This window comes from Caretta caretta, chromosome 14 (assembly GCF_965140235.1).
Source record: "Caretta caretta isolate rCarCar2 chromosome 14, rCarCar1.hap1, whole genome shotgun sequence".
NCBI classification, from domain to species: domain Eukaryota; kingdom Metazoa; phylum Chordata; order Testudines; family Cheloniidae; genus Caretta; species Caretta caretta.
Genome location: NC_134219.1, coordinates 49620677 through 49639632, shown reverse-complemented (window position 1 = coordinate 49639632; position 18956 = coordinate 49620677). Strand labels below are relative to the sequence as shown.

At 60.3% G+C, this 18956-nt stretch overlaps 3 protein-coding genes and 1 long non-coding RNA gene across 17 annotated transcripts in view; 3 read left to right on the top strand and 1 right to left on the bottom strand.

Moving 5' to 3' along the window:
* SYNGAP1 (synaptic Ras GTPase activating protein 1) overlaps window positions 1-5040 on the top strand; it is a 49395-nt gene extending 44355 nt beyond the window's left edge. For 8 of the 10 annotated variants that reach the window (XM_048817875.2, XM_048817876.2, XM_048817874.2 and 5 more), the window contains one exon: window positions 2828-5040. In XM_048817875.2, coding sequence (XP_048673832.1) covers window positions 2828-2986 — 159 coding nt within the window. In that variant the 3' untranslated portion in view covers window positions 2987-5040. The remainder of the gene's footprint in view (window positions 1-2827) is intronic. The other 2 variants (XR_007352462.2, XM_075119682.1) reach the window with 2 other exon arrangements.
* Window positions 5041-5768: 728 nt separating this feature from the next.
* Window positions 5769-13119, top strand: ZBTB9 (zinc finger and BTB domain containing 9). Of its 3 annotated transcripts, none has more exons than XM_048817374.2 (2): window positions 5769-5832; window positions 8150-13119. In XM_048817374.2, exon 2 carries the CDS (start codon window positions 8175-8177, stop codon window positions 9615-9617), a length of 1443 nt encoding a protein of 480 aa, XP_048673331.1. In that variant the 5' UTR covers window positions 5769-5832; window positions 8150-8174; the 3' UTR covers window positions 9618-13119. The 3 variants fall into 3 exon arrangements, with proteins under 3 accessions (XP_048673331.1, XP_074975778.1, XP_074975779.1); XM_075119677.1 differs by lacking the exon at window positions 5769-5832 and adding an exon at window positions 7492-7569; XM_075119678.1 differs by lacking the exon at window positions 5769-5832 and adding an exon at window positions 7603-7654.
* LOC125621018 (uncharacterized) overlaps window positions 10350-18956 on the bottom strand; it is a 49619-nt gene continuing 41012 nt past the window's right edge. Inside the window, exons 7-8 of the long non-coding RNA XR_012665013.1 lie at window positions 18783-18909; window positions 10350-10782 (exon numbers count right to left, since the gene is read on the bottom strand). This is a non-coding gene — a long non-coding RNA (uncharacterized LOC125621018). The remainder of the gene's footprint in view (window positions 10783-18782; window positions 18910-18956) is intronic.
* Window positions 14287-17766, top strand: LOC125621016 (THO complex subunit 6 homolog). Of its 3 annotated transcripts, none has more exons than XM_048817376.2 (7): window positions 14287-14787; window positions 15500-15680; window positions 15908-16014; window positions 16203-16346; window positions 16483-16563; window positions 16830-17042; window positions 17399-17766. In XM_048817376.2, exons 1-7 carry the CDS (start codon window positions 14593-14595, stop codon window positions 17516-17518), a joined length of 1041 nt encoding a protein of 346 aa, XP_048673333.1. In that variant the 5' UTR covers window positions 14287-14592; the 3' UTR covers window positions 17519-17766. The 3 variants fall into 3 exon arrangements, with proteins under 3 accessions (XP_048673333.1, XP_074975781.1, XP_074975780.1); XM_075119680.1 differs by having other exon boundaries at window positions 15869-16014; window positions 17625-17766; XM_075119679.1 differs by having other exon boundaries at window positions 15869-16014.

The window sequence follows — 18956 nt, the reverse complement described above, 5'->3', positions numbered from 1 at the left end:
CTGCGCTGCCTCTGAGGAGACCCCCTCACACCTTCCGCTGCCCACTAGCAGAGACAGAAGACGGGTCTAGATGAGCTCCTGGTCTGATCTGCACCAGCTGACTCATGCATGCTGGGATGCAACACGAGGACCATTTAGTGGTACAGGACAGGAACCAAAGGAGAATCACGTGTGTCAGGAATAAACAATGTCACCTGTCAGCCTGTCCCCATCCTGTCTGCCCCCCTGCCCCCTGCCCCCTGCCCCCTGACTCGGGGCTCGCCTGACGTGGGCCTGGGGTGCGTTCCCACCAGGGTAGCCCGTGAACCTCTCTTGGGGTAGTGGCAGTACTTCCGTTTTCTTGGAGCTGGGATGTTGGGAGTCACCAGGCAGCCTGTGCTGCCCCCAACACCTCATGAGCAATTCGCGGTGCTGGGGGATCCCTTCCCCTCGTGCCCACACTTCACCCTGTCTTCAGCACAAAGCAGGTTTTCCCACAGAGAGCTGCATTCCTCTGAGGGGCGCTGAGCCTCGGGACCCAGGTCTTGCCCACGTGAGCATCTTGCCCACGTGAGCACCCTTCCCTTGAAAGGCTCGGGGAGCAGTGCTGGGAGGGAGGCTGAGTGGGAATCAGAGCTGGGGTGGAGGCTGATTGGGGAGTTAAATTGGGGGAATGTTGGGGGAAACGTCTCTCACCAGACAAGGGCAGTTAGTGTTTTGTTAGTGTCTGTGAGCGTCTTCCCCAGCGCTAATCCCCCAGTGTCATACCCGTCTTGTTTCCACCTCCTGTCTTGTCTGTCTACGCCACATCTCACTGGAACCTGTAACTCCTATTGAATGGGGGAGGGGGGGAGGGCTGTGTTCAGCTCTCAGGGGACAGAACCAGGTAGTCTGGGGCAGGGAGTGGGATCCTCAGTTCTCAGCTCTGAGCTACCCCCACTTGCAGGGAATCTCTTTCCCATAGCCCTGATTTCAGGCGTTCTGGCTCCACAGGGGCCAGGCTGCAGTGTGGGTGTCTGCGTCTCGTGTGTGCATTGTGAGGGGAGGCATATACAGTGTAACGTGGGTGTGGGTGTGTCTGTGTCCTGTGAGCATGTGTGTTGGGGGGGGCACAGGTCTCAGCGATGAGAGCACAGTCCACCGTCCAGAGGGGGGCGCCCCGGAATGCTCCCGGGTGGTGCCGGACGGCAGGCGTGAGAGGTTAGTGCCCGCGTAGGGTGGGCGTGCGTGGGAATGTCATTCTCGGTGATGGTGTGGGGCTATGTGGGGGAGGGGATAGCACGGACAGACTGTGATTCCACAGGGACCGGGCAGTGTTCCCCAAGAGCAGAGTGAGACACTGACCCACACCGCTGAGCTGGGCTCCCATGTCATGGACTCAGCAGCTGCCTTGGCCTCATTCACAGCCCCCTCAAAGCCCACCCTTTGCCAACAGAAGGACTATAGAAACAGTGGGAGCAAGAGGCTGTTTGCCACCTCATGGCAGTGGGGTTTCTCCCCCTACTTGTCCCTAGCCTGAGTGGGCTGGGGCAGGTTTGCCGTGTCCCCAGTGACCTCCCACTGAAACAGCGCTGGGAAAATGTGAGCCTGTGAACTGGCAGCATGCTGAGCAAGGGGTGTGCCCCCAGGATTGGGGTTACACAGCAGAAAGGGGTATGGGGAGGGGAAGCTTTACCCTTGTTTCCCGACCTCCAGCAGGCCCAGCTCGTGCTGCTGCCCAGCTGTTAAACTGGGTACTGAATGCTTAGCCAAAGCCCCTCCTCTGGCTCAGTCAGGAGAAGCATCTTTCATCTAAGGCTGGGCTGGCCAGTTTGTCCTGCAGAGCTGTGCTGGGTCAGGGGCGACCCTAGTGAGGACGCAGATAGAATGGGGTAAAAGTGCCTTGTACCCTTCTAGCTTATTCCCCTTCAGGAATGGCTGGCTGCTCGCAGCACCTTTACATCACTGTGTCCACACTAGCAAGGGTGTCTGGCTTTAACCCCCCCCCCAGGGCAGGACACCATTCAGGTGTAGAGGAGCCTTTCATGAGAGCTGGGCTGCTGGTGAGGCCAAGATTTTCCAGGGTATTTAATGCCTGAGGATGCAGATAGGCACCTAGTAGGATTTTCAAAAATTTCCAAACAGATGAGGTGCCAAAGTCTTGTCTTTGTAAATCTGGCCAGAAGTGATGGGCCCAAGCTGAGACAGGGAGCCTGCAGTAGAGCAGGGACTGGAACGCAGAGCTCCTGTGTTGCAGGCGAGCACCCTACTCAGCACTCTGGCATTCCTCCCTATGGTAAATTAATCTCAGGATAACTGTGTCTGCCCTGGGGTCCTAGTGGTACCCATGTATTAATAAGATGTCACCAACCCTAACTTACTGCTTTTAAGGGTAGACCAGGTTAGCTAGGTCTGTGTCGACCAGGTGGTAGCTGGCTGGGCATAGGGTTTGTCCAGCTGGATGCTAAGAGAAGTGAATTACAAGGGGGGCATTAACATGTTTTCCAGTAGGAATCCATTTTCTTTTGTCCCACTGTGCGTTTAGGGTGCACTGCTGGAGTCCAGTGTTAGCTAACAAGCCCACCCCATGAACTGCCAGGCCAGAGAAAACCTGGGGCCATCCTCCTCTACTAGGGAAACAAGCAACAAATCCCCAGGAGAACCGCTACTGTTCCTGGGTTGGTGCTGGAGGCTCCTGGATCAGGTCGGCCCCATGGACCGAGCTGCCTGGGTGGATGTAGACACTGGGGAAGACAGCTGGGGCAGGGGTTGCCATCTGGGTAGGTGTCTGGTGGGCGGGTCTGCAGTTTGTGCGGCTGAGCCCCCGTAACGTTAATAAATAAGCCTTTGCTCTGTGTGTCTGTTGCAGGAGAGGCAGCTTTCCGCCGTGGGTACAACAAACCCGCGTTTGAGCGGCGCCCTGGCCCAGCCATGGAACGGGATCCTGCCCGCCCAGCCACCGCCTCCGCCCCCGCGACTCCAGATCACGGAAAATGGAGAGTTCCGCAACACCGCTGCTGAGCACTAGCCACTGCCCCCGCGAGACGCGGCCCGGGGGATACAGGGGGCACCCCCAGCCCGCAGCTCAGCGGGAGCAGCAGAGACCCTGGCAGGGACACAGTGCCCCTCCCAAGCAAATAAACCTGCACTGGGGGAGGCACCCCCTTTGCCCCCTCACCTTGCACCAGCGCCCCCCCCCCCCCGTTCCTGCCCCCGTGAACCAGCCCCCCACCCCCCTCCACCTGCACTGTCCTTGGGGACAGTTCAATGCTTTGAACTCAACTTCAGGGTGTTTTATAGCAGAACACAGATGACAATCTTACACCCCCTCCTCCCATACACCTTCCCCTCTCCTCCCAGAGGGAGCAGGGCTGACACCCCCCCCCCATGGACCTCTGCCTCCCCTTGGAGGAAATTGGGACATTATCTCTTCCCCACTTCATCTCAGGAGTGGTCTTATCTTCCCCTGGCAGCCATTTTATGGTATTGCCCCCTCCTTTCCTGGTGTGTGCGCATGGGAGGGGGGAGGGAGTAAACTCACCTCCAACCTGCCCTCAGGAGCCATGGTGGGGGGGGGGGGGGGCAGATAGGGGGCTGATTTTGGTTGGCCGTGTTCCTGGAGGTTTCATCACATGACCTAATCTTTAATGAAAGTTGAGTTTAATTCCTGGAGACAATCCTGGGGGGTTGGCAACTGAGACTGGAGGCAACTTGAGCCAAAGCTGTCCCAATTTCCCGGCATGTGGGGGGTCTCTGCCTGGCTCCAGCTCCCCGGGACAGGGGCATTCCCTAGAGGGGGTCGAGGTTTCACTAAGAGGGAAGGGGCTCCCAGCTCTTTGTCCCAGTATTTCTCTCTCTCTCCCCTCCCTTAATGGGATATGGGTCAGGGTGGAAGGCTTGTGGAGTTGCAGGTACTCTCCCTGCCCCACCCATCACACGCTAGCTTCACCCCCAGTAAGGCAGGGCTGCCCCACACCATTGCCCTGGCTAAGGGAGAGACTACCCCCTTTCCTGCCTGTCCAGGGTCAGTGCTGGGGTTTGCCCCTCACCTCTGCCATTCCTACCTGGTGTCAGCACTGGGGAGTCTCCCCCCAGCTCCCACCTGGTGTCAGCACTGGGATCCCATCACCCTCTCCCTCTGCGCTCTCTATACTCTGATAAAGGGCTTTGCCTGCTCAGCCCCTCCGTGCCCCCCCCCGTGTGTCCTGCACCCACCCCAGTCTTTGGAAATGACGATTCTCTAGACATTGGTCGGGTTTTTTCGGGGGGGGGGGCATTGAGGGAGGGGCTTTTTCTTTCCTTCCTTCCTTCCTGTTCTCAGACCCCCCCCATCTCCCCAGTCTGGGGTTGGTGGGGGGGAACAACCAACAAACTAATTAAGAAGCCATTTCTCTGCCCACCCACGGGCGCGTGCAGGGCAGCGGGACGGGGGAGCGCCCCCCCCAACACCTGAGCACGTAGAACTGGAGGGGACTCTTGTGGCTATTCACCGTCGTGCTATGGTCTGAGCTGCTGGGTGAATGTGTTCAGCGCAGTGATTGTACTGGGTGTTTCTTTGCTGTTTCTGTGTCTCTATTTCAGACTCTGGCGAGGACAAGACTCGCCATTAACCAGCCCTCCTCTGCCCCCAGCCCCACCTCAGTCCGTATTTCTTTTGTAAGGACTCTCCCCTTCCTTCCCCTCCCCCCCAACAGTGGCGACTCGGGCGGCGCCATGATATTTATACGTATTAATTATTATTATTATATAAAAGTTTGTACATATGTGAAATTTCCTCTCCCCCACCCCGCCTCCCCCAGCTCATCCTGGCCGTATCGCCCTCAGGCTGGGTGCTGTAATTACCACCGGATTTGTACTGTACATAGACCTCTCCGGACCTCAGTCTCTGTACATAGCCCCCCCACCCTGGGAAGGGAGTTCAGGTCACGAGCGCCCGCCCCGATGCCGCGTCGGGCTCCCCGGGCGTCTCTCTCTCTCTCTCTCTCTCCCCGTTTCTTTTATGTCTGTTTTATTTTTTCTCATTTTTTCTGGAGTGTGTGGTGCCAACGGAGAAACGTTTAATAAACAGCGATTGTTCTTTTACGCCACCTTGGCCTGGGGCTGCAGGGCACGGCCTGGGGGGGGGGGCACGGCCCGGAGGGGGGGCTCCCGCGGGGGTGCAGGGCACGGCCTGGGGGGGGGCTCCGCGGGGGTGCAGGGCACGGCCTGGGTGGGTCGCGGCCCGGAGGGGAGGCTCCGCGGGGGTGCAGGCCACGGCCCAGAGGTGGGGCTTCCCGCGGGGGTGCAGGGCACGGCCCGGGGGGGGGGGGGCTCCGCGGGTTGCAGGGCACGGACCAGGGAGGGGCTCCCGCGGGGGTTCAGGGCACGGCCTGGCGGGGGCACGGCCCGGAGGGGGGACTCCGCGGGGGTGCAAGGCACGGCCCGGAGGGGGGGCTTCCCGCGGGGGTTCAGGGCACGGCCTGGGGGGCGCACGGCCCGGAGGGGGCTCCGCGGGGGTCAGGGCAGGGCCCGGGGGGGCAGGGCCTGGGGGGTCCCCTCCGTGGCGGGGCGCCCAGCGCGCTGCGGCGCTGGGGAAGGAGCAGAGCGGGTGTCCCCAGCCCCCTGGAATCTCAGCACCGCCCCCGCCAATCACAGAACGCTCCTCCTGTGGCCAATCAGAGTGCGGGACGAAGAAGGGGGACGCCTGGTCACTCGCCAGACGCTGGTTACTAGAGAGCTGCTCTGTGATTGGCTGAAGGGAGATCAGGCGCCCACCAATTGGCGGCTCCTGCTTCCAGGGTGCGACGCCGGCTGAGCGATCGCTGGCCTGCGTTGGCCAGGGGCAGGGCGTGTCTCAGGGGTGAGCTGAGCGCTGGTTGGCTGAGACGTCCCAAGGTCAGCTGTTGGTTGGCCCGCGTGTGGGCGGAGCTGGGGTGGCTCGTGCCCGGCCAGCGGTTCGTTGGCCACGTGCTGGGGCGGGACTCGGGGGAAGGGCCAGGCTCGCTTTTGGTTGGCCAATGGCCACCCGGCGTGAGTGTCCTGCCGCGGTTGCCTGGTGACCCAGCTACAGTAGGAGGGAAGGAGGACTTGTGGCACCGTAGAGACTAACCAATTTATTTGAGCATGAGCTTTCGTGAGCTACAGCTCACTTCATCGGATGTATACCGTGGAAACTGCAGCAGACTTTATATACACACAGAGAATATGAAACAATACCTCCTCCCACCCCACTGTCCTGCTGGTAATAGCTTATCTAAAGTGATCATCAGGTGGGCCATTTCCAGCACAAATCCAGGTTTTCTCACCCTCCACCCCCCCCACACAAATTCACTCTCCTGCTGGTGATAGCCCATCCAAAGTGACAACTCTTTACACAATGTGCATGATAATGAAGCTGGGCCATTTCCTGCACAAATCCAGGCTTTCTCACATCCCCCCCACCCCCATACACACACAAACTCACTCTCCTGCTGGTAATAGCTCATCCAAACTGACCACTCTCCAAGTTTAAATCCAAGTTAAACCAGAACATCTGGGGGGGGGAGGGGAGGAAAAAACAAGAGGAAACCCGGCGCGGGGGCGGGGTGTCCCGGGGCTCCCTCTCGGTTGCCCCGGGCGCGGGGTGTCCCGGGGCTCGCTCTCGGTTGGCCCGAGCGCGGGGGGCGGGGTGTCCCGGGGCTCGCTGTCGGTTGGCCCGGGCGCGGGGGGCGGGGTGGCCCGGGGCTCGCTCTCGGTTGGCCCGGGCGCGGGGGGCGGGGTTTCCCGGGGCTCGCTGTCGGTTGGCCCGGGCGCGGGGGGCGGGGTGTCCCGGGGCTCCCTCTCGATTGGCCCGGGCGCGGGGTGTCCCGGGGCTCGCTCTCGGTTGGCCCGGGCGCGGGGGGCGGGGTGTCCCGGGGCTCGCTCTCGGTTGGCCCGGCGCGGGAGGCGGGGTTTCCCGGGGCTCGCTGTCGTTTGGCCCGGGCGCGGGGGGCGGGGTTTCCCGGGGCTCGCTCTCGGAAGTCCCGGCGCGGGGGGCGGGGTTTCCCGGGGCTCGCTCTCGGTTGGCCCGGCGCGGGGGGCGGGGTGTCCCGGGGCTCGCTCTCGGTTGGCCCGGGCGCGGGGGGCGGGGTGTCCCGGGGCTCGCTCTCGGTTGGCCCGGGCGCGGGGGGCGGGGTTTCCCGGGGCTCGCTCTCGGTTGGCCCGGGCGCGGGAGGCGGGGTGTCCCGGGGCTCGCTCTCGGTTGGCCCGGGCGCGGGGGGCGGGGTTTCCCGGGGCTCGCTCTCGGTTGGCCCGGGCGCGGGGGGCGGGGTTTCCCGGGGCTCGCTCTCGGTTGGCCCGGGCGCGGGGGGCGGGGTTTCCCGGGGCTCGCTCTCGGTTGGTCCGGGCGCGGGAGGCGGGGTGTCCCGGGGCTCGCTCTCGGTTGGCCCGGGCGCGGGGGGCGGGGTGTCCCGGGGCTCGCTCTCGGTTGGTCCGGGCGCGGGGGGCGGGGTTTCCCGGGGCTCGCTCTCGGAAGTCCCGGCGCGGGGGGCGGGGTTTCCCGGGGCTCGCTCTCGGTTGGCCCGGCGCGGGGGGCGGGGTGTCCCGGGGCTCGCTCTCGGTTGGCCCGAGCAGACCTCGCTGCTGGGACTCGCCCTCCTGCACAGCTCGCCGCAGGTAAGAGCTGAGTTCACCGCTGGGGTGGGGGAGTGTCCCGCCGTGGGGCTGCACACGGCACTGGGGCGGACAGATTGTGTGCTCGGTAGGGTAGTGATGCTGGGCAGAGGTGTAGGGTTCCCTGGGGGCAATGCCGTGGGGCAGGTGCTGGGGGGGGGGGCGTTTGAGGGTCCCTGCTTCTGCTCTCAGGATCCTGGTCTGTGAAACACTCATTTTACCCCCTGTCCGGGTCCCTCTGACCCCACAGTGGGGATGGGAGGGTTGAAGCTCTGTAATGATCCCCCAGTGCTTTCTCACAACCACCCTGCACCAGCGCTCTCCTACAACAGGTGATGCCATGGAAAGGGTGGGTTAGGTGGGGGTGTTTCTCTGGGCCCCAACACCCCATCTGTCCTGCTCCATTAACATTTTCCTCCTGCAGCAGGCAGTGCCAGGGTTGGAGGTTTCTTGGGGCTCCAGCCCTTCCCTGCATTCTGCTACTCCCCATACAGTTCTTCTCCATCCCTATGGCAGGCAGCACCATGGGTAGGGAGTTTTTCTTAGCCTCAGCATCCTTCACGCCCTGTCTCTCCTGTTGCAGTGACCTGCCTTGGGCAGGCGGTGCCATGGAGCCCGAGACCCGCAGCATCCAGATTGAGTTCCCGCACTATGCTGCGGTGCTGCTGGAGTCGCTCAACAAACACCGCTTGGAGGGCAAGTTCTGTGACATCTCCATCCACGTGCAGGGCCGGGTCTTCCAGGCTCACAAGAGCGTGCTGGCAGCCTCCTCTCCCTACTTCCATGACAAGCTGCTCCTCAATGACACCAACTGCATTGTGCTGCCCACTGTCATTGAGCCAGAGGCCTTTGAGAATTTGCTACAGCTCATCTACTCTGGCCGCCTCAAGCTGCTGATGGAGGCACTGCCCAGTCACCTGCTGGTGGCCAGCGGGCTGCAGATGTGGCAGGTGGTGGACCAGTGCTCTGAGATACTTAAAGAGCTGGAGGGGGGCCCCTGCCGGCCCTGGTCCAGCCGAGCAAGCGAGAGCCAGTCCCCCAGTAGCAGCAACTATTTTGCTGTGAAGGATGATGGGGAGCCAGGGGGCGGCAGCTCAGAGGGGCCTGGGCATGGTGGGGTGTCATCAGGCCGGCCAGCACCAGGCTGCCCTGACAATGAGGTGATGAAGATCCGGGTGTCACAGGAGGAAGAGGAGGAGGAGGAGGAGGAGGAGGAGGAACATCAGGCCCAGATCTGCAGCGGCTCAATGGACAAGGCTGTGAAGATTGTACTGGAGGAAGATGAAGAGGGTGGTGGCAGAGGAGGCTCCAAGGGGCCGTCTTCAGGGGAGCTGGACAGCGCCTTCCATGGACCCCGTGACCACCCCAAGATCTTCTACATCAAGCAGGAGCGCTTTGACCCTGACGAGGCAACAGTGGCAGGACTGGGAGGTGGTGTGAGTGCTCCAGGTGAAGCCAGCTTTCTGAAGTCGCTGGCACAGGGGCGGGCATTGGGCATGGCTGAGGTTCAGGGCCTGTGCCAGGCAGAGTTCCAGCCAAGCAGTGAAGTCAGCTACATAATCCCTGCTCCGGGCACTGGTGCCACCTCCTCCTCTTCCTCCATTGCTGCCCCTGGCTTCACCATTAAGGCCCAGCCCCTCTCCTCCGATGAGGCCAGCTTCCCCCAGAGCTCCTGGAAGCCAGTGGACCTACATGGCAATGAGATCATTGCCCATGCGGTGCATGGCCAGGTGGTGCATGCACCTGTTAAAATTGTGACGGCGCCTGATGGAAAGAAGTTTGGCTGCCTGTGTGGCAAGCGCTTTGCCGTCAAGCCCAAGCGTGACCGGCACATCATGTTGACCTTCAGCTTGCGCCCCTTCGGCTGCTCCGTCTGCAACAAGAAATTCAAGCTGAAACACCACCTGACGGAGCATATGAAGACACATGATGGGAACCTGTATTCATGCGAGGACTGTGGGCGCAAGTTCCGTGTGCAGAACTGCTTCCTCAAGCACAAGGAGCTGTGCAAGGGCCAGGGCTGGGCCACTGCTTGCTGGACCTACAAATAAAACCTGGGGTGGGACTGAGTGGAGGACTCCTGCCAGCCTTCTCTAGGCCTGATCCAGCCCCTGAGCTTTGTTGCTCTGTATCCTTGCAGCTCTGCCCTCCTGAGCTTGGTAACCTGCTCTAGGGCCCCGGGAACACCAAAACATGAAGGGACACAAATGGGAGCTGGGCAGGCCAGGGGATTTGGCCCCAGCATGGTGGCTCCCCATGCTGCTCCATGGCTTAGTGTTTCCGACATACAGAACTTGCCATGGGTCAAAGGGGGGAGATAGAGAAAGCGAGAGAGCCCCAGGCTAATGTGGGAGCTCAGGGCAGAAGGGTGGAGCAAGAGGCTGATGGGAACCTCAAGGCAGGGGATTAACAGCCACATTACATCCCTGTTCCCAATCTGGCCCTGCCCTCCTCTGAAAGGGTACTGCTCTGTTGTGAGTGAACTTAACTGCTGGATCCCACTTACTCTTCACTCAGCTGCGTCTGGGCAGAGCTGTGTCACTGTTCCTGGCTCTGGGTTTATAAGGCACATTCCCAGGTGTGGATTCCATGGCTGCCACCTTCCCTTGGGACTTGGGAATCTGTAGCCTAGCCACCAAAACCAGCATCTCAGTCTTCCCCAGCCCTCAAGTGTTTGTACATGGTCCCTCAGAATCTGCCTTGCTGTGGGTGCTCAGGGCCGATGACTAACCCCTTAGGGACAATAAGGTAGGTAAGCAAAGAACACAGGCTCAGCAAAGTGATTTCTTAACCATAGACACTTTAGTCTTAAAGCAGCAGAGTGTTACAGATCTGTGAAAACCACAGTCCTGAGCTGCCCTCAAGTCTGATCTCACTCCTTCTGCGAGACTGAGTTCTGGTCAGTGTTCCAGACAAGGCCAAGTCCCTCCTGCCTTCTTTCCATCAAGCCTGGTCTTGTGGAGTGTGGCAGTGGGCAGCCCACCCTTCTCCGGGAGCACTCCCCTTAAACCTAGTCTTTGACACTTTTGGACCATGTGCCCAGTCTAGGATATTCCAACCCCATGCCCTGTGAGACCCAGGGAAGAAAAACATTGTCCCCTGAATCGGGCCAGTCTTTGAATCATCCAAAGTTGATGGGCCTTGATGGTCCAGTCGTTGATAGTCCTTTCCCTGGCAGGGCAGTGTCTGGAATAGACTGGCTTTGTCCAAGTCAGGCTGGCTTTTCAACACAGTGCACAAAATGAGAGAGAGGCGCATAAACAGAAATCAAAGTCAAATGCCGTTCACCATTTGGTACAGACATAACTCTTTTCTGTTGCTGCCACTGGCTAGGTCAGTAACCTGGAGGCTACCAACCCCAGCACTGTGGCAGGCATGGGCAGGATGGGAAAAGCTCAGTGTGACAGCCATGGAGATAGAACCGTAGTGGGTTTTGCCCGGGTTTCCTGGTCCTGCAGGGAGGCTTTTGGCTGTATTGCTCCCACTGTCACCCCACTCTCCTTCCAACCAGGCCCAGTGTGAGCTCCCCCTCCTGCCAGAGCAGCTCAGCCACTCCGTTCCCAACCCCTTCATTGTTCTGTGTGCCACATCCCAGGCCTGGGGACTCAGATTCCCCTGTGAGCCCCAGCACGGGACTAGGGTGGGTTGGGAACAGGGGTAGAGACTGGTGTAAATGTGCTGTACGCTAGAGAGTGTGGGTCTTTGCGCACCCTTCTAATGACTGGTGCACAAAGCAGGTGGCAGAGTGACATGTTCAGAGCAAGCGGTAGAGTTCAGTTTTGTGGAGCTGAAGTCCCTGGGTCGCTTCGACCATGACCCATGTGGGGTTGGGGTTGTCAGCCCCTCTGCAATCCCCTTACCCTGCTTGATTTCTCCCCCTATCTTCTGGCTTCAGCAGCCACACCCATTCTTGTCCCTGGCTTCCTGCTATGGGTGTGTTTCTTATTGACCTTGTTTTATTTGCCCTCTTCTTCCCACCAGTTCCTTGCTGTGGTTCATGCCCTTTCCCACTGGCATCACTGGCCCGGGTGAGAATCTGTTTCCTTGAATAACACCTTGAGCCTTCTCACTCACCCAAAGAGGAAAAGCCACTCCCTTGTTTTTAACTGTATGCACCTCTCTGGGTCCCCCTGCATGGGCTGTGCACACACACCTCTCCCCACCAGCCTCTGCTCTTGGTTAAGAACATAAGAATGGCCATGCTGGGTCAGACCAGTGGTCCATCTAACCTCATATCCTGTCTTCTGACAGTGGCCAGTGCCAGATGCTTCGGAGGGAATGCATATGACAGCGCAATTTATCGAGGGGCTATCCCGTGTCATCCAGTCCCAGCTTCTGGCAGTCAGAGGTTTAGGAACACCCAGAGCATGGGGTTACATCCCTGATTATCTTGGCCAATAGCCATTGATGGACCTGTCCTCCAGGAACGTATCTGGTTCTTTTTTCAACCCAGTTATACTTTTGGCCTTCACAACATACCCTGGCAATGAGTTCCACAGGTTGTCTGTGTGTTGTATGAAGAAATACTTCCTTTTGTTTGTTTTTAAACCTGTTGCCTATTTAATTTCATTGGGTGACCCTGGTTCTTGTGTTATGGGAATGAGTAAATAACATTTCCTTATTCACTTTCTCCACACCCTTCATGATTTTATAGACCTCTGTCATCTCCCCCCTTAGTCGTCTCTTTTCTAAGCTGAACAATCCCAGTCTTTTAACTTTCTCTTCATATGGAAGCTGATCCATACCCCTGATTTTTTTTTTTTTTTAGTCCTTTTCTATACTTTTTGCAATTCTAGTATCTTTTTGAGAAAGGGGACCCGAATTGCACACAGTATTCAAGGTGTGGCCATACTTTGGATTTATTTAGTGGCATTATAACATTTTCTGTCTTCTTATCTATCCCTTTACTAATGGTTCCTAACATTCTGTAGCCTATGTGTTGGGTTCAAGGATTTTAATTCCTTCCCTGTTGACTAGCTCAGAAACACTCTGTGTGAATGCAAATCAGGTTAGCTTGTTCCAGAGCAGGGTGCTGCTCTAGCAGGGGGTCCATACACACCAAGCTTTTCTGACCCAAGTAGCTTCAGTTTTCTGCATGTTTTCTTTTGTCCCTGCCAGAGGGGAGACTGAGCTAAATCTGGCCATCTCAGCAAAGTAATGGCTGGGGCGGGGATAGGATTGTAACTACTAGTGTCTCAAGGTTGCCAGTGCCAAGGTCTATGGTGAAGGGAACCAAATAGGGGGATTCAAATGAAGAGAGCTGAGAGTCACGGGCCCAGGAGCTCTGAAACAATCCCCTCACACTGAGGGACTGGCGGGATTCCTTCCCTGAGGGGAGGGCTGGGTGAGGATCAATCTTGCCTTGGGCTGTGGGACACAGAGGCCCAAGGATGGTTCAGAAACACTAGCATGGAGGGAAACAGACAGGGAGAGTTCTGTGAAGAGGGAGGGTTGAGGAGAAGGGTGTGAACCAATTAGTGCAACGATTCTTGTGTGTAGCACTTGTACAAACCCAAATCTCTATATTGTATAAAATTTTGCTATGGAATCTAAGCAGATTTGCAAGAGTTTCATTTTGACCTTCTCAGGGCTGCTACAGATGGAAAAAGGGCTAAACCCTGTCCCTGATACCAGCTTCATCCTTGGACACCTGCACTGTACACCTCTGCCCCCTCCATGGGTGCATACACCCCCTGCCCCCCTCATATCCCGCATACACTCGTGCCTTCCCCCAGACACCCCCTGCCCCCCTCATATCCCCCAGACGCCCCCCCCCCCCCCGACATCCCCTGTAACGAGGCCTCAGGCCGCGACCTCTGACCCCGTGTGGGCCCATCCATTGATGGGCTCCCGGGACTACTGAATCGAGGCCTTGACTCCCGCCCCCTCGGACACGGGGCTTTTGGGCCAATCGCAGCGCCGCTTCTGATCCTTCCGCCAATCAGAAGAGTATGGGGGCGGGGCTCAGCACGGCCAATCCTCGTGCAGGAAGGCTGACTCCGCCAATCAGCGCATGTTGGCAAGCGCCAGCTCTGGAAGCTGTTGCCATGGAAACAGTTTGACTCAAGCCCGGGACCCGGTGGAAGCGACAGAAAAGGGGGGGGGTCCCCTCGTAACCAAGGAAACCGCCCCCGCCCTGGCCGCCGCTCCGTGACCCCGGTAACTGGCCCCCCCCGCGCTGCCCGTCGCTCCGTGACCCCGGTAACCAGCCCCCTCGCCCTGCCCGTCGCTCCGTGACCCCGGGAACCGCCCCCCCCCAGCCTGCCCGTCGCTCCGTGACCCCGGTAACCAGCCCCCTCCGCGCTGCCCGTCGCTCCGTGACCCCGGGAACCGCCCCCCCCAGCCTGCCCGTCGCTCCGTGACCCCGGTAATCGCCCCCCCCTCGCCCTGCCCGTCGCTCCGTGACCCCGGTAATCGCCCCCCCCAGCCTGCCCGTCGCTCCGTGACCCCGGTAACCGCCCCCCCCCAGCCTGCCCGTCGCTCCGTGACCCCGGTAACCAGCCCCCTCCGCGCTGCCCGTCGCTCCGTGACCCCGGGAACCGCCCCCCCCAGCCTGCCCGTCGCTCCGTGACCCCGGTAATCGCCCCCCCCTCGCCCTGCCCGTCGCTCCGTGACCCCGGTAACCGCCCCCCCCTCGCCCTGCCCGTCGCTCCGTGACCCCGGTAACCGCCCCCCCCAGCCTGCCCGCCGCTCCGTGACCCCGGGAACCGCCCCCCCCCAGCCTGCCCGCCGCTCCGTGACCCCGGGAACCGCCCCCCCCCAGCCTGCCCGTCGCTCCGTGACCCCGGTAATCGCCCCCCCCAGCCTGCCCGTCGCTCCGTGACCCCGGTAACCGCCCCCCCCCAGCCTGCCCGTCGCTCCGTGACCCCGGTAACCAGCCCCCTCCGCGCTGCCCGTCGCTCCGTGACCCCGGTAACTGGCCCCCTCCGCACTGCCCGTCGCTCCGTGACCCCGGGAACCGCCCCCCCCCAGCCTGCCCGTCGCTCCGTGACCCCGGTGCCTGCGCCGTGTGAGGGGAGAGCCACCATGGCGCGGCGGCGGCTGGAGCGGGCACTGCTGGAGTCGCGCGGCAGGGAGAGGGAGGAGGCAGCGCAGGGTCCCGCACGACTCCGCATCCGGCACCAGGTGCCGCTCAGCAGTGACCCACACGGGATCTACAGCCTCCGCTTTGCGCCGGCCGGGGGGCGCCTGGCAGCCGGGTTCGGCAACGGGGCTGTTCAGGTACCGGGGCTACAGGGCGGTACCGGGGGAAGGAGAGTTGGAGGGTAACAGGGCCACGTGGGTAGCAAGGGGAGGGGAGTTGGAGGGTAACAGGGCTGCGTGGGTCCCTGGATGGGGTTGGAGGGCACTGGAGGGGAAGCAGGGATTGGCGGGTAACAGAGGAGAAAGGGATGGAGGGTAGCGGGGCCAAGTTGGTACTGGGAGGGGGTTGAAGGGGATGGGAGGGAGGAGAGGTTGGAGAGTAATTGGGGGATGGGAGGTAGAAGAGTAACAGGGCTGTGCAGGTACTGGGCAGGGGCGGGGTTGTAGGGTAACGGTGGGGGAAGGGGAGGTTGAGGGTAACATGGCCATGTGGGTACTGGGAGGAAGTTGGAGGGTAACAGAGGAGAAGGGGATGGAGGGGAACAGGGCCCGTTGGTACTGGGAGGGGGTTGAAGGGTACTGGGGGGAGGAGAGGTTGGAGGGTAACAGGATGGCTTGGGTACCAGGAGGGGGTTGGAGGGTAATGGGGGGATGGGAGGTTGGAGACTAACGGGGCTGTGTGTGTTCCCGGGAGGGGGCTGGAGGGTAACAGGGTTGGATGGTAACTGGGGAAGGGGTGGTTGGAGGGTAACGGGGCTGCGTGGGTACTTGGAAGGGGTACCGGGGGTGGGTGTAATGCCATTCCTGTCACGTCACCCATCCCATTCTCCATTTTCCCCTTCACTCTCAGATTGTGAACGTGGCAACAGCCTCCCTGCACTCGTCCCTTTTCCAAGGACACCGTACGCGCCATGCGATCACTGCCTTGGCCTACCACCCGGGGAGACCCAGCCTGCTCCTGGCTGTGGGGGCTGATGGCATCATCTCTCTCTACAGCATGGACTCGGAGACGCTGCTGGCGACAGTGACAGGTATGTTCCATAGGGTACCTTGTCACCATGTGCCCAGCGGATGGGCCTTTCCCTCTTCTCCCCAAAGAAAGGGCTGTGAGAGATCTCTCCTCCAAAGAAAGGGCCAGGAGCCCTGGCCCCATGGTGTGGGGGGTCAGTGAGCTGGGGGAATCCCATCCTCACCTTTGTCCTTGTTGCTGGGGTAACAGCCCTTGCTAGTTGCTCTCCCCATGTCTGTCCCACCCCAGAGAAGGAGAATGAGATCAATGCCATGGATTTCTGCATGGATGGCAGCACCTATGCCACAGCTGGCAAGGACCGACATATTCGGCTCTATGACAGCCATACCAACCAGGTGAGTGGGGAGGGGCATGCCAGAAAAGGATGCAGGTAGCACAGATGGAGGGAGGGGTGGTGCTAGGGGAGGGCTCTATCTGGATTGGGGGTGGGAAGCAAGGATGGGGTGCGTGTGTGTGTTGCCCCTGCTCCCGCCTGTGTCCCCCAATCACCCCATGACCCAGATTCTGCTTCCCTTCCCCACAGCTGTCCCACATTCTGCAGGCTCCTGACTTCATGACTGGGGATGTGACACCGAGCAGTGGGCACTCTCGCCGCATCTTTGCTCTCCGCTTCCACCCTGGAGAGCGCCATGTGTTCCTGACAGCTGGCTGGGATGACTGTGTGAAGGTGAGGCCCTGCATTATAGGTGGGTATGGTTGGAGAGGTAGCAGGAGGAAATGGAGGGGGCTGTGTCTGTGGCTTCTGGCTAATGGGGAGGGGTTCTGGATGCTACCATTGTTACCTGTCTCTTATCTGTGCCTAGATCTGGGACAAGCGGATGGCAAAGGAGGCTCAGAGAGTGATCAATGGGCCTCACATCTGTGGCCCAGGCCTTGACATCCAGGTGAGATGTGGGAGGTGACAGGGGGACAGAGGGCGTGAGCTACACTGTGTGGGCATGCAAAGTCCTGGCCAGGGCTGGTCTGTGCTGACTTTTCTTGGAGCTTCTGCACTGACCCTGAACCAATAGCTCTGGGATCAGGGTCACCTGCCCCCCAATACCCCACCCCACTGAAGAAGTAACCTTTCCCCACGTAGGGTAACTATGCTCCTGGGTGCCCGGGGGAGAGGTAACGCCCCATATCTGAGCCTGACTCCTTCCCCCCCAAGGGTAACCGCGTGCTCACTGGTTCCTGGGTGCCCCACAACGCGCTTCAGCTCTGGGATCTGCGGACATCCCAACTGCAGAAGAACCTCCCCTTTCCTGGGGGTCCTATGCAGGGCCAGTTCCTCTACGCAGCCCGGTTCTGTGACCAGGACATAGTGGTGGCTGGGGGCAGCGGCACCAGCGGAGCCAGCGCCATCCACACTGGCACGAACCAGGTGAGATGGGAGGTGGGTACCCCTGCTTGGGAGTAAAGGGGGAGTAGGCATTCCCCACTTGGGGGAATGACAGTGAGAGCCAGTGGAGCTGGGTTATCCCTTGAGGGCAGGGGGTCAGTGTGAGCCAGGGAACAGGATGGGGGGATATTTGGGGACTTTGGGTGCTATGAGCCAGGGGAGCAGGCCGGGGGATGGGGTGGTTGGAGGGTGGCGTGACGTGACGTGAGCAAGGACAGCAGGGAGGTTGGGGAAGTGAGCAAGGGTGGAGGGGTGGAGCGGAGGAAGGCCAGGGATTGGGTGGTGTGAGCCAGGGGAGCAGGGTGCTTAGTCTTGGGTGACATGCTCTTTGTCTCCAGGTGCTCGGCGAGATCCTGCTGCCCAACAAACCGGTGCAGGCTGTGGCAGTAGCACCCGGTGGGCGGGTGGTGGCTGTGGCTGGTGTGGGAGGGAATCTCCATATCGCGGACCTGCACTGAGCCCCAGCAGAGAGGGGGTGAGAAGGGTGCAAACCTGGGAGTCACAGTCCCCTCCATCTACAGCTCCTCTGATCTATGGCTCTCCCACACAATTCTGCCCCACCAGGACTACAGCCCTCTGCAACATCTGGGAACACAGGAACCACAGGCCCCCCCTTCCCAACTCCCCTGCACCCCTCTGTGAGACCTGGAGCATCCAGAGCCCTGGGCACCTGCTGGCATCTAATAAACTTCCTGCCCCTGAAGAAGTGACTCATGGGGTCTATGAATGGGAAGGCCTGGCCCATGTGCTGGGAGTCATGGGGGTGGGGGGAAGCTAGCCTCTGTGCTGGGAATTTCTGCGGGGAGGGGAGGCCTGTGAACTGGGAATCACTGGGATTTGTGAGGGCATCTGTTTCTTTGGTGGTTCTAAACCACTTCCTGCCACCACTTTATGCAGGGAAGTGGGGGCTCATCTCCAGCAGTGCTACATTTCCCTCAGTTTGGTGGGGAAACCCCCAGCACCCCCCACTCCTGGGCTTGGCCAGCCTTTGTCCATGCAGTGGCATCTGGAACCACGAAACTCTGTGCAGGGAGCGTCTACACTGCATCTGGGAACAAGCCTCCCAGCCTGGGTAGGCAGACTTGTGCTAATGTGCTAAAAAGAGCTGTGGGGATGTCGCTGAAGGCTGGCATTAGACAGCCAATGGCCACACCACTGCTTTTAGCTTGCTGTCAGCTGCAGTGTATCCTCGGAGGGGAGAGAGCCTCCACCCTCATCCTCCCCCTCCACCCGCTGTAGGGACAGCCTCCGCCCTCACACACACCCCACCCCTGCAGGGACAGTCTCCACCCTCATCCCCCCACCCCTGCAGGGACAGCCTCTGCCCTCATCTCCCCCCCCCCCCCCCACTACCACCACCACGCTGCTGCAGGGACAACCGCAGCCCTCACACACAGACACACCCCGCGCTGCAGGTATCAACCCTCCTGGGGAGAAGGGAGCACCAGGGCCAGTCCCAGCTGAAAGGAACACACAGTGAGATACCCCCAGGACCAGGGGGAATGCAGCGAAGGACAAAGGCTCCCCTGGAATGAGTCCAGTTTCAGTGCTGTGATGGCAGTGACACTGGGTGCCGAGGGAAGGGGATGGGGATGGAGGACCCGGGGGGAGGGAGTGAGGGGAATGGGGATGGAGCAGGGTGGGGGCAGGAACACCAGGTGGGAAGGAGCAGCAGTGCAGTCATGAGACCTCCTCAGTGCTGCCCGCTCCCAATTTCCTCACCACAGTGATGTGAGTTTTGGCCTCTGTTGCAGTCGGTTTCCTAATGATGCGAGTAACTCTCCAGCCTTCCTGGGAATTTCAGCCTGGCACATGGGAAGACTCTTCTGGTTGGCTGCCTTTCCACCTCCTGGGGATGAGCAGCCAATCAGGGCTGCTGCAGAGGCAGTGGGAGCT